Source organism: Vollenhovia emeryi, unplaced genomic scaffold (assembly GCF_000949405.1).
Source record: "Vollenhovia emeryi isolate VEMERY1.0 unplaced genomic scaffold, V.emery_V1.0 DF939147.1, whole genome shotgun sequence".
Classification (NCBI taxonomy): Eukaryota; Metazoa; Arthropoda; class Insecta; order Hymenoptera; family Formicidae; genus Vollenhovia; species Vollenhovia emeryi.
Genome location: NW_011967219.1, coordinates 1,833,997 through 1,846,083, shown reverse-complemented (window position 1 = coordinate 1,846,083; position 12,087 = coordinate 1,833,997). Strand labels below are relative to the sequence as shown.

Here is a 12,087-nt window from a genome sequence, read left to right as displayed (position 1 = left end):
ACCCAAGTGTAGAATGCATAGTAGAACATTTTCATATAAAAAACATTGAGGTTTGAAGTCTAATTCGTATCGCATTATGTATTGCAATATTTGTAATACATAATGCGATACGAATTAGACTTCAAACCTCAATGTTTTTTATATGAAAATGTTCTACTATGCATTCTACACTTGGGTCTGGTATTAGTTTGTACATAAATGCAAATAATAAGATTTACAAACGCAAAAACGGTATCCGACTCTGTCGGTAAATCAAACCACTCCAGCATCCCCTTAAGAGGATTTGTAAAGAATACATTTTTTTCGGTGTATACACTCTAGGCGGGCGTCTCACCAATTCAACCACTGAGGCATTTTTCGTAATAAATTTCTTTAATTAGAATTTGCCGGTTAGCGTCGTTTAACAATTTTTCTGCATTGGTTAAAATATAACAGGCATGGTATTTTTTGGTGTGAAAACAGGACGAACATAAACCCAATACATTTGATACCATAATAATACTAACACTTGTTACAATACGTGAGCGACATCAACGGCGAGGTAAAATCGATCGGCGCAAAAATTTTTATTCGAAGCCACGGTGAAAAGTATGAAAATAAACGTAGATAATTGTAAAATATGAACATTTTCGCCATTTTCTCATAAAGGAACATTATCCGGCCATTAATGCCCTTTTTTTTTTAGAGAAAGCGTTCTATAACTTGAATCATTTTGCGAAGAGCAACGAAAGTTTCCCTTGATACGCGTCATAATGGGATCTTTTTCCAAGAAATAAAGATTCAGAGGTATTTTTCACGCCAAGTCTCACGCGATAAAAGTGTTCTTAGGAAATGCGCTGTACGGCCTCGGTTTTACAGTGTTTTTCAAGTGTAACGCTTTAACGATCTCTTCGGTGCGCCAGTAATATTTCTCGTTCGAGGGAAACAAAGATTGAAAAATGTTCCGTCGAAGTTTCTCCCGCGCGACGAAAGTATAAATAATTCCCGGACGTGGGACACGCGCCAGGTCTTTCATTGTCACCATCGTGCGGGCGACACGACGGTGGTGTGTTGGGGTAGCGCGGTGTCGCCGCTGCAATTTGATTTCTTGCATAATTGACGATAGCGTATCACGATTCCTTCGCGTCTTGAAACGCGCGGATACACCTTACACGTAAGGAGAGTACGGGGAGAGCACGAATCGCGCACGCGTCTCTCCATCGAAACTGCATTGAAAATGTATAACTTATCGTTAGTTGGAATCCCTTTGATAGCGACGATTTTGAACCGCAGCGGCTTAGCAAGTGTTTGAAATCTTTCCCTCGCTGTGAAATTATCATTTACCGTAATACCACCGTTTGATTGAACGTTTGAGTCTTTCCCGTGACTCTTTTCCCTGAAGTTGAATACGAAAGAACCACTGGAAGCGCTCGAGCGCCTGATTCCGGGAAATAAAATTTATGCCTTGATTACAGAACTATGGATCGGTAATTATCCCCTTTTTTTCCACGAGTATCATTCGTTACCTGCAACGTTCGATACACTTCGGATGTATTTCTGTAGCTTGAAAAGAAGTTGAAGCAATAACGATTACACAGGCCTGCAAGGTTTTGTTGATTGGAACGTGACAATGATTTCTGACGTAATGTTTCGTGCTGAAACCAAATTCGGCCGTAGAATTGCTCTATCGCGTCAGAATTTTGAGATATCCAAAACTAAATGTACAAAAAAGACCGTTTATACGTGTTTTTGAAGTTATGCCACGTCCTCAAAACATTTTCTCACTTATTTCCGCTGATGCTATCTTATAGTACTAATCTTTCCCTTCAATTTCATTTTTGGCTTGTTACAGTATGATTTTTCAGCGAAATATAACAAATTGAAGTTTAGTTGCTTTGCATAACACAGGACTACCGAATTCTTTTCTTCATAAGTCGAGTACTAGGGGATTTACACTTCTTTTTTGTTGCGTCACTTGAATGAGATATGCAATGACAGATCTATTACACCATAGCTCATCGTTTTTGTAACTTTAAAAATAGGAGCAGAAGGTCAAAAACCCATGAACCCTAAAGGACCGTCTGCATTGGACGTATGCAGTAAGAAGTAAGAAAACCAGAACCTCTACTTATCAGTGTAAAAGCTAAAGTGCAGGCATAATTTTTTAAAAATATTTATAGGACTGGTCGAACTGCGCTCTAATTCGCCGAGAGTAAGCGTCAGAGCTGAAGTAGGAGTAAGAAATGGAAATGATTCATTTCTTTACTCCTACTCTTACCTCTTACGCCAGGCTTGCCTCATCTATTGTAGACGATCCTCAAGCCACACAAACCCACTAATCTTAAAACCCAAAACACTTAACGAATGAACCCATAAATCAATATAAGCCATGAACCGTACCTTTAAACTCTTGGAAGCCCATAAGGCACCATGTATTTTACCACCATATCGATTGCACAACTTCCAAAAGTTTCAAATTCAAATTGACATATCTCGGCGAAGAAAAGTGATATTGGGGTGTTTCAACAAAACTAAAATTTTGTTGAAACACCTATTCCAGTACTTTTTAGGAAAATTAAAGACAGCGCTGACTTAGGAATGCAGACGATACTGTAGATCGTCGAAAACAGCCAAAAACAGCGTCTTTCGCACTTTAAGATCAGAACATCTCGAAAACTTGACGCGATGCCGCGATGGGGCAAATATACGAGGGTGAGTCAAAAATTATCTGCACTTTTCCTTCTACAATTTATTTACACAAAAATAGGGGTTCAATGTATACATCATTTTTCAACATAGTCTCCTCCCTTGGCAATGCACTTGGTCCAGCGGTCCACAAGCTTGCGTATTCCTTCCAAGAAGAAGGTTTTCGATTGGTCGCAAAGCCACTTTTGCACCGCTTCCTGCATGTCTACGTCTGTAGAAAATTAGCGACCTCGCCAAGCATCCTTGAGCGGCCCAAACAGATGAAAGTCGGAGGGAGCAAGATCTGGGCTGCAGGAAGCGGTGCAAAAGTGGCTTTGCGACCAACCGAAAATCTTCTTCTCACAATCAGAAGGAATACGCAAGCTTGTGAACGGCTAGACCAAGTGCATTGCCAAGGGAGGAGACTATGTTGAAGAATGGTGTACACATTGAACCCCTATTTTTGTGTAAATAAATTGTAGAACGAAAAGTGCAGATAATTTTTGACTCACCCTCGTACAAACGGATTTGAATTCAGCGCGAAAAATTACGTAAAAAAATTATTGTCACGTCCTCATCAGCTCGCGACTCCCCTAATTTTGCAGGCCTGTGTTATTTATGCGGCGAATGGTGGCTATCGATCAAATATAATATTATTACGCGATGGTCGATCGGGGGCGAGCTCAAGCCCGAGCGAATCGAGAGCAATGTCGTCGCCAATGATTCACCTCGGGACGAGCGTGTCGTACGTGTCGGCGGTACGATAAAATATTTGCGTAATGCACCTTTCGTGTCGCGCCGCGGTGGAATTATTCGCCGCGCATCGGGGGCTGCACCCCCGTTGTCCGCGATGACCGGTCATTGACGAAAAAAATGTCCGCTGCCTCTCGCGCGCACTTTTATCATTATCGAGGCGCACTCTTGCACGGCAATTTCGATCCGTTCGCCGGACTTTTCCGAGCGGATCGATAGGATCCCCCGGTTCACCCCGTTGCGTTGGCGCCGGTTCGGAAGGGGAAAGAAAAGAGGAGAGCGCGTACGCGTGGGAGCAAGTCGGGGGGGTGAGATGATCGCTTCCGGCGGCCGACGCCGATGGAGGACAACTTTTTTCCGCATGCCAGGCCGCAATTGGCCGGGGAAAAGTAGCGATCGGCCGCGACGATCGGCCGCCGCGCCGGCTGCGGTGTTTCCGCGACTGTGAACTTTCGCCTACGCAGGCATCCGCGGGTAATGTGCGCGCCGATCGCGCGTATCTACTTCGTCATTCGCTGAAACAACCGCTCGCCGAACGCTCTGAGAGAGTAATCGAGGGCGAATGCGCGGGTATCAAGCGAAATGTTACGTTGGCCGCAAATTGTCGCCGGCGAACGCTATGATTTCCCGGGGGCGTCATTGAACCCCAAACGGGGGGCGGGAAAACAAAGAAAGGGGCGTTCGGTGGGCTTTCGCGAAATGCACACGTTCCGCTGTCATCGCTCGCTGATATTTTATCAACGTACCGTGCGGCGCAACGGCGAAACACGTAGGGTACTTTGACCGCCGCGCGTCCGGACGATGAGCGAAAGGAGGATCGCCGTCTCGCGGAAAAATCTCGCTTCACCGTAATCTCAGTTTCAACAATGCGGGGGGTTGGACGTCTTCCCCAAAACCGCTCGGGGTGTCGCGCGACGTCCAAGATCTCTTAACGAGCCTTGCTTCTCTGGTGCGAAAAATCCGCATCCAGATCGATCCTCTCCCCCTGCCCCCCCGCCTTTCTCCCCCTCCCCCTCCGTCATCGCAGTCGATATTACCGCCATTACATCACGTTCGTTAAAAGAGACGGACCTGCATAATTAAGAGGACTCGCTCCGCCGTGTGCGTCCCGCGCACACAGAGAAGCGCGCTATTCGCTCCTATCATTATAATCGGCCGCGAAGCAAACGTTTCAGCCGGTAAATATTTAAGGTCGACCGGTAAGGGGCCGGTAATGAGAGTCGAGATGGATCGATAGGCACAGTACGTAGGACGAGGTGTATACGCACGTTCGTATGGGTCGCTGACACTCTCGATAAATATTATCCGGCCGCCCGCGAATCGCGCGCCACCCCCGTTTCTTCGTCCGTGCGTTCGCGCGCGAGATATGACGGCGATACCACCCTCGTCCCCCGTAGAAATTAAAAAGTCCAGGGCAAACATCGCGCGCTGTCACACTTTTCTCCTCTCTCCCGCCTCTCCCCCCTCCCTCCCCACCCGTTTCTCTCTTCAATCCCCCGAGCCGCTTACCCTCCCTACTGAATACGCCTCGTTACGTCCACAGTCTTGAAAGGCAAATGGACGTCGCAAATGTGATTTAATCGCCACTTCGATCCGAAGATTAGTCTCTCCCTCCTTCCTCCGGGGCCACCCTCTTCCTCGAGCTAATAAACTAAATATCGGCTCGCTATTACGACTGTCTTACGTTTCACGTGTGCAAGACAAATCGTGCGTTGATCCTAATGTTTCTATCGGCCTCCCGGTCGAGTCCCATTGGCTTCAATTCCGCAAAGTGTTCGTGGCCGCCAAGGCCGTCACGGGGCTACGAAAGCTCTGAATCATGAGCCTCTAATAAATTTCCCGACCAAGCTTGGCGCACGAAGGCGACATTTCTCTACGATAGACACGTGAAAGCCCGTTCTAAAAGTGCGCTCGCATTTTTCGCGGCATACGCGAGATACAACACGGTAGAGAAATGTTCGTGGGCTTCAATGGCGCGACACACACGCCGTTGAACGTGCGTCCTAACATATAGTTGCGGAATAACAATCGGTCGCATTTGCTTGCACGAGGCGAATGCTGTAATTAAGCACGCGGGGCATTTGTAAGTTTGCACGCGCAATTTTTGATTACCATCCCATTAGGTGTACGCGTAACGAGCCCGGTAATAAATGTGCGGTACGTAACGTAGCAACTGCGATACATTGTTTGCGCGCACAAAATTACCAAAGTCGCGGACAAACCGCTCGTTATGCTCGTATTACACTAGCGACTCGCGACTGCGATTACGATTACATCGGCGACTACGACTGGCTGTTTCGAATTTTCATGGCTGCCTAGCCAGTGACAATCGCAGATGTAATCGCGATCGCAGTCGCGCGAGTCGGGGATGCTGGAGTGACGGCTGAACTCCGGCGGGATAATTGAACAGTTCAATGACATAATACGATACGAATTAGACTTCAGACCCCCATGTTTTTTTATATGAAAATGCTCTACTGTGCAGTCCACACACCGCTCTGGTGTTATTTTGTATGTAAAAGTCAATAATAATAATAACACACGCAAAAATTGTATGCGACTCTGTAAATCAAACCACTCCAGCATCCCCTTAAGGTAGTTGTTTCGCGACAGTAATGCTCAAAAGTTTCTTCCAGACAGGAACCAGCACTCAATTATTACAATGATATATCTTGGTGCAATATTGTTCTAAAGAATACACTTACGATTAATACATTAATACATAATATAAAATTCGAAAGATTATAGTTTGAGACGCTGTTGCCACATCTCTTACACTACACTCGTGTCTACTACATAATTCTTCCCATTTTTCAGTTTTAACTGTTTATATTGTTGAAACGGTTGTTCGTCCTATTTTACTTTATAGCACATTTGTTTCTCATGAATCTCACTCACCGTTAAGCTTGAAAAGAAAATAAAATGTTCCATCTGCGTTTGCAAACGTGAATATTAATATTTTAACACATAATAATGTGTGTAAATAATATATTTCACGTGTAATAATATTTTCAACGTGTTTTACACGTAATATTTCGTGTAACATAGCAAACTTTAACATTTTCTTTTAGAACTTTGAGACGGTCAATTTTAACTTAATTAGTCTTATTTTGTACGTATTTATGTAAAGAATAAACTGTAAAAATTTGAAACAATTCTCACATAACTGATTTTACGAAAGAACTACCTTAACGTCGCGCGATTTTCATTGTGACGACCTCAGCGACGCATTCGCACCGTCTGCCTCCGTTATTTTATTTTACACAATCGTCCGTACTTTGTAACGCGATTACAATTGGATCGTCAATTCTTGGTAAGATTTTATAGAGCGTACCGCGCGCTTCTAAGTACAGGAGACGAATATTGAGACGTATAATCCACGATATAAATTTAATGCTCCACACGACGCTTCAATTATCATAATACCGTTTCTCCTAAGTGATGTTAGTTTAACTAGATTATTCACAATTTGTTGTTTCACAATTATCTTATCCATTGTTGATACAAATGTACGGGAAATGTATCGCAAAATATACAGAGCGAAATCGACGTGTTTGCTCTAAGCCCATAAATTGTCTTGAGATATTAACAGCATACGATAGCGCTTTTCCCTGCGCCAAGCAATACGAGATATAAAAATTGAATCGTAGGTGGTACAATTACGATAATTGTATTTTCCTTCGTGAAGGATGGCAAGAAACGGCGCGCCTGCTCCGACAAAGCGACACTGTCATTCGCAACGCTATTGTACGCGCTCGTGTCGCGACCGATAATTCCGACGATAATATATCGAAATGAAACGTCAGTAAATTTAGTTTAAAGAAAAGAACGTCCGTTCGCGTCAATAAGCGCCGAATGAGTCAGAAGGAAAGGAGGTTTTCTTTATTTCCGAGCGCACACGAGAAATCGACCTTCGCCCCTTTGTTGGACTATAATTCGTCCACGCTCGCGCCGCCGTGGTGTTGCGAATTAAACATCAATTAGACACAAATCGAAACCGTTTTCGTCACCGATTTTATCGTCCGACGCGTTAAATATTCCGCGATTACTCGCGGCGATGACATAAAATTTCTGCCCTCCTGCCACGAAGGGAGCTCGTTTTTCTCCTCCAGGACACTCGCGTGTTCTCTCTTCCACCGTTTATGCACGTTCGCTCGAGAGAGGCGGAAAGGGACAGAAGAAGATACCGCTCGCGCAACGTCCGCTCGCGGAATTAATTTCTTTTCGATAGAATCTTAACGACGGCGCGCTTTCAGTCGCGTTACAACATTCGGAGGCGTCCGCTCGCTTTTATCGTCGCTTTACAATCGTAAAACTGTTTGCTCGGAATTTCGAGCGGGAGAGGAAGGGAGCGTCGTCTCTTCGCGGGCACAGGTGTTTGCTCGGTACTATCGGTCGATCGTCGTTAGACGAGCGACGGACTTTCAGAAGGCCGCGACGGGAGTTTACAGGTACGGGTCACACTCTCTCTCTCTCTCTTTTTCATTTCTTCTTTATTATTATTGCTATCTACCGCGAGGCCGCGATCTGCGTGCCGGACGATCGTACTTGAGCGTCAAGATTCGCGGGAGCGATTAACGCACAAGTTGTTGGCTTTTTTTTTTCCTTTCGTGTGTAACGATATCGCGAGAGCAATTGCAAGATGCGTGCGAGATTATGCGGCTGACGCTAATAAATGATGCCGCTCGTGACACTTTCTGCCTTCGATGAAACCGCATTTGCCGGGATATTACGATGAAATATAGTCTCCCCGCGGTTCTCTTATTTCCGCAACATATTTTGTTTTGCCGAAAATTCGCGCGGCGGAACGAGCGAAAGATTTCTGACGCGCATTCGCGAAGGCGAGCAAAAAATATTTAGCCGGCATCTGCTCGAAAGATATTAACCTTGTCAAAGATAGAGGCGATTTTCGGTTTGTTAGCACAGGTGAGTCGCTTGCATTTCTGCACGTTCATATGTTTTTCCTTTTGCATAAATCGACGCGTTTATTCCAGAATATTATTCACTTTTCGATAACCTCGCCTCAACACTCTTGTAGAATAACCGGAAGGAATCGGTTCGGAAAGAGAAATTGAAAATATGAAGATCGTATGGCTTAATTTCTTGACCCTGTCATATCGATTGGGCATTGCTTCGCTTCTTTTAATGAGCACCGTGCGCCTGTAGTCTTATAATCCTTTTTTTAATACCCTAGGTTTTCGTATAGAAAGTGTGTGGCAAGTAATCGATTACCTTCTTTCGCTCACGACGTCTCGCGATTATCGATGTCTCCTTTAATTTCCCTACTAATTTTTCTCGAAGACTGCGTCAAACGTATCGATTATTTGTCAGCCGTCACATATCAGTTTCGCGGACGTGACGGCACACTTCGATTGCTTATTTTACTTGTAAAATAATTGCTCTTAATTGCACTTTGTACCTGAACGTGTGCCAAGTTAAGGTGTGACAACCGGTTGTCTTCGGGCAGAGCCGAGCCAAGACTTTAGTCATCGCTGTCAGACGCGCAAGTGCCCTATTGCCGACTGACGCCACGATTTATTGGTTGATTCAGTTGCGTTTGGTTAACCTTGGTTCATTATTCCGGACCGCTCGCCCCGGTTCTCTTTCCCGCGCGACAATTTCGAATTTGCAACGTGTGCACTCGTAATTCCCCGCCTCGCATCCGACGGCGTGGCTAATCGCCGATCGAAAACTAATGAGTTCATCGATTGATTTCGAATTAGAAACGCAACATCTCTTATTAGTCTTATCAATTGGACAGATGATAACATTACAGAATTCCCGAAAGCTTCCCGACGTACGCACAAAGCGCGAATTACACTTTCTTGTTCGACATGTTAATTGATTAACAAAATTTATACTCGTTGAGGAGGTGTTTGAGAAGAATTTCTATCGATCCGTTTCAGTTATACTCGTTGAGGAGGTGTTTGAGAAGAATTTCTATCTATCCGTTTCAGAAAGTTCTACGATTCCAGCTGATATTTCCGGACGTCCATAAGTTAGCGGAACGAAATGAGCGGAATCAATTAAAAAGCTTCTTCCAGATAGGAACCGGCACTCAATTATTACAATATCTTGATGCAATATTGTTCTAAAGAATACACTTACGATTAATACATTAATACATAATATAAAATTCGAAAGATTATAGTTTGAGACGCTGTTGCCACATCTCTTACACTACACTCGTGTCTACTACATAATTCTTCCCATTTTTCAGTTTTAACTGTTTACATTGTTGAAACGGTTGTTCGTCCTATTTTACTTTATAGCACATTTGTTTCTCATGAATCTCACTCACCGTTAAGCTTGAAAAGAAAATAAAATGTGCCATCTGCGTTTGCAAACGTGAATATTAATATTTTAACACATAATAATGTGTGTAAATAATATATTTCACGTGTAATAATATTACAACGAATGATATTGTTGCGTGTAATAATATTTTCAACGTGTTTTACACGTAATATTTCGTGTAACATAGCAAACTTTAACGTTTTCTTTTAGAACTTTGAGACGGTCAATTTTAATTCAATTGGTCTTATTTTGTACGTGTTGTAAAGAATGAACTGTAAAAATTTGAGACAATTGTCACATAAATGATTTTACGAAATAACTATCTTAATATCTTCATTTGTTGCCTACTTATAAGTTTTTTCTTCGGCAACTTTTCAGCAACAAATGAGTACCAAATAAAAATATCATTTAAAATTGATTCCGCTCATTATGTTTCGCTCACTGATAGGACGTTGTTCGAGGTCCGCTTAGAGTTACGAAACACTCCTTTGAATCACTTGCTAGAGTACCTTCCGAGGATCAATGTCATAATTATAATCGGACGAAAGTGCAACGACATATACTGATCCCGGCACTGCCCTCGATTCTGTGTTACAGGTGAGAAGCCGCACAAGTGCATCGTGTGCGGCAAGGCGTTCTCCCAGAGCAGCAACCTGATCACGCACATGCGTAAGCACACTGGTTACAAGCCGTTTCAGTGCGGCCTCTGCGACAAGGCGTTCCAGAGGAAGGTCGATTTACGTAGACACCGGGAAGGCCAGCATCCGGCGGCGCCGGCGCTCGATTATCGCTCGCTGCAGGTGCCACCGCAGCAGCAGCAACACCAGCAGCCAAATGGCAACCGGCACTCGCCGATACCCCCGCACTCGGCATCCTCCGCGGGTTACCACGCGGTGATATCTGTGCCCGGCAGTAGCTGAGACCTGTTCATCTGACAGACGCTTCGTCCGTGAACGCGCACCAAGTCCTCGAACCGAGCGGTATGTATCTCGTTGGTTGGGGAGGGGCAATACTGCGAGTACTCGCGAGATCGGCAGCCGGAAGCGAGATTTCGTAGCTACTTTAACTTCGACGGAGTTGGCTGGACGGAGTGACGTATATTTGAATTAGTAGACGTATCGCTGAGGCGAGCGACACCCGTACAAATTCGGCGTCTCTTATTAAATTTAGTCACTGCCCTGGTAGAAATTTTTTACTGGCACGGCACCGCTGACAAGCGCCATCCGCGAAATCATCGTTTGCCTCGCTGGCGCCGCAGCTTTGGATTTTGCGCGGTGCTGGGCATGACGCCCAGATACCAACAAGTATCGTATGGTACAGACGCGAGACTAGTAAATTATTGACGTGGCACTCGTGTGACAGAGATTTCTATGAATTTAATACACTCTGTTGTACACTCTAAATTTGTTACTTGGAATGATCCGGACAAACTAGAGTCCCTGTAGTAAGAGTCTGGCGAGAAATATTCTCCGTTTGATTGGTTCGACGCAAAATGGCGGAACCAATAAGGTGTCTCGAATCTGTACTCATACCTCCCAGATGAAAGCCGCTACGTCCATGGTGGGGGAGCCGCCGAGCGCCTCGGCTGTCCTCGGAGAGCAGAGCGCGACAGAGCCACGCTCTGTCTCACTCTCTCGCACGCTGTGCGTTTCTGACAGACGCCATTTTGCGTCAACCTTTGCCAGACTCTTACTACAGGGACTCTAGGGACCAAACCAATGTTTGAATCGATAAGTAAGAGATTGGTACTGCAATAAGAAATCTAAAAAAAAACTCCTGCGCGAGAAAAGAATTGGACTACGTCTGCCGATGCGTGATTTTACTTACGAGTTCGGCGCCTGGCCAAATAATATATTATTTAATTGAAAGATATTACGCTACAGACAACAGTTCTCTTTTTCATCAAATAATGCAGATTGTTTGAATAAAACGACAAAATAATTATTCAAACAAATAATGTTATTTCAATGAGACAAATTTCAATTCATTATAAGTAGGAATATTAAACCTAAACCTTTTTCTTTATGTGCTTTACGAAAGAGAATATTTTCAACTATTCAGATATTGAAGGCAAATCTATAATTAAACACCATCAGTTTTCAATAGCTTCATAGATTTTTCGTCGATACGGAGACTCATATGTAGTAATACTACGCCATATCCATATCAGGTGCGAATGTGGCCCTGGCGTGGATCTTTCTAGTTTTGAAAATAAGACTTTGGCGTGTGAAACTTGCACGGCGCTGACCAGTGTCATGTCAATTTCTACCAGGGTATGCGAGATTGAATACAGTGAAGCAAGCTCGAGTCCCGAAAATGTACAACTTCTCGAATCAGAGTAGGAGAAAGATCTCAGTGCTACGCGCTTTATAC

General features: G+C 44.3%; 1 protein-coding gene across 2 annotated transcripts in view; it reads left to right on the top strand.

Annotated features, from left to right (window-relative positions):
- The window catches only part of LOC105566103 (zinc finger protein 628), a 48,908-nt gene that overhangs the window by 31,046 nt on the left and 5,775 nt on the right, over nucleotides 1-12,087 (top strand). Inside the window, exon 6 of one of the 2 annotated variants that reach the window (XR_001009244.1) lies at nucleotides 10,312-10,694. Coding sequence is in view for 1 of the 2 variants with exons in the window: in XM_012019836.1 (XP_011875226.1) it covers nucleotides 10,312-10,634 (323 nt within the window). In the remaining variant the exon portion in view is untranslated. Of the gene's footprint in view, nucleotides 1-10,311; nucleotides 12,081-12,087 lie in introns of those variants that run through there. The other variant, XM_012019836.1, reaches the window with a different exon arrangement.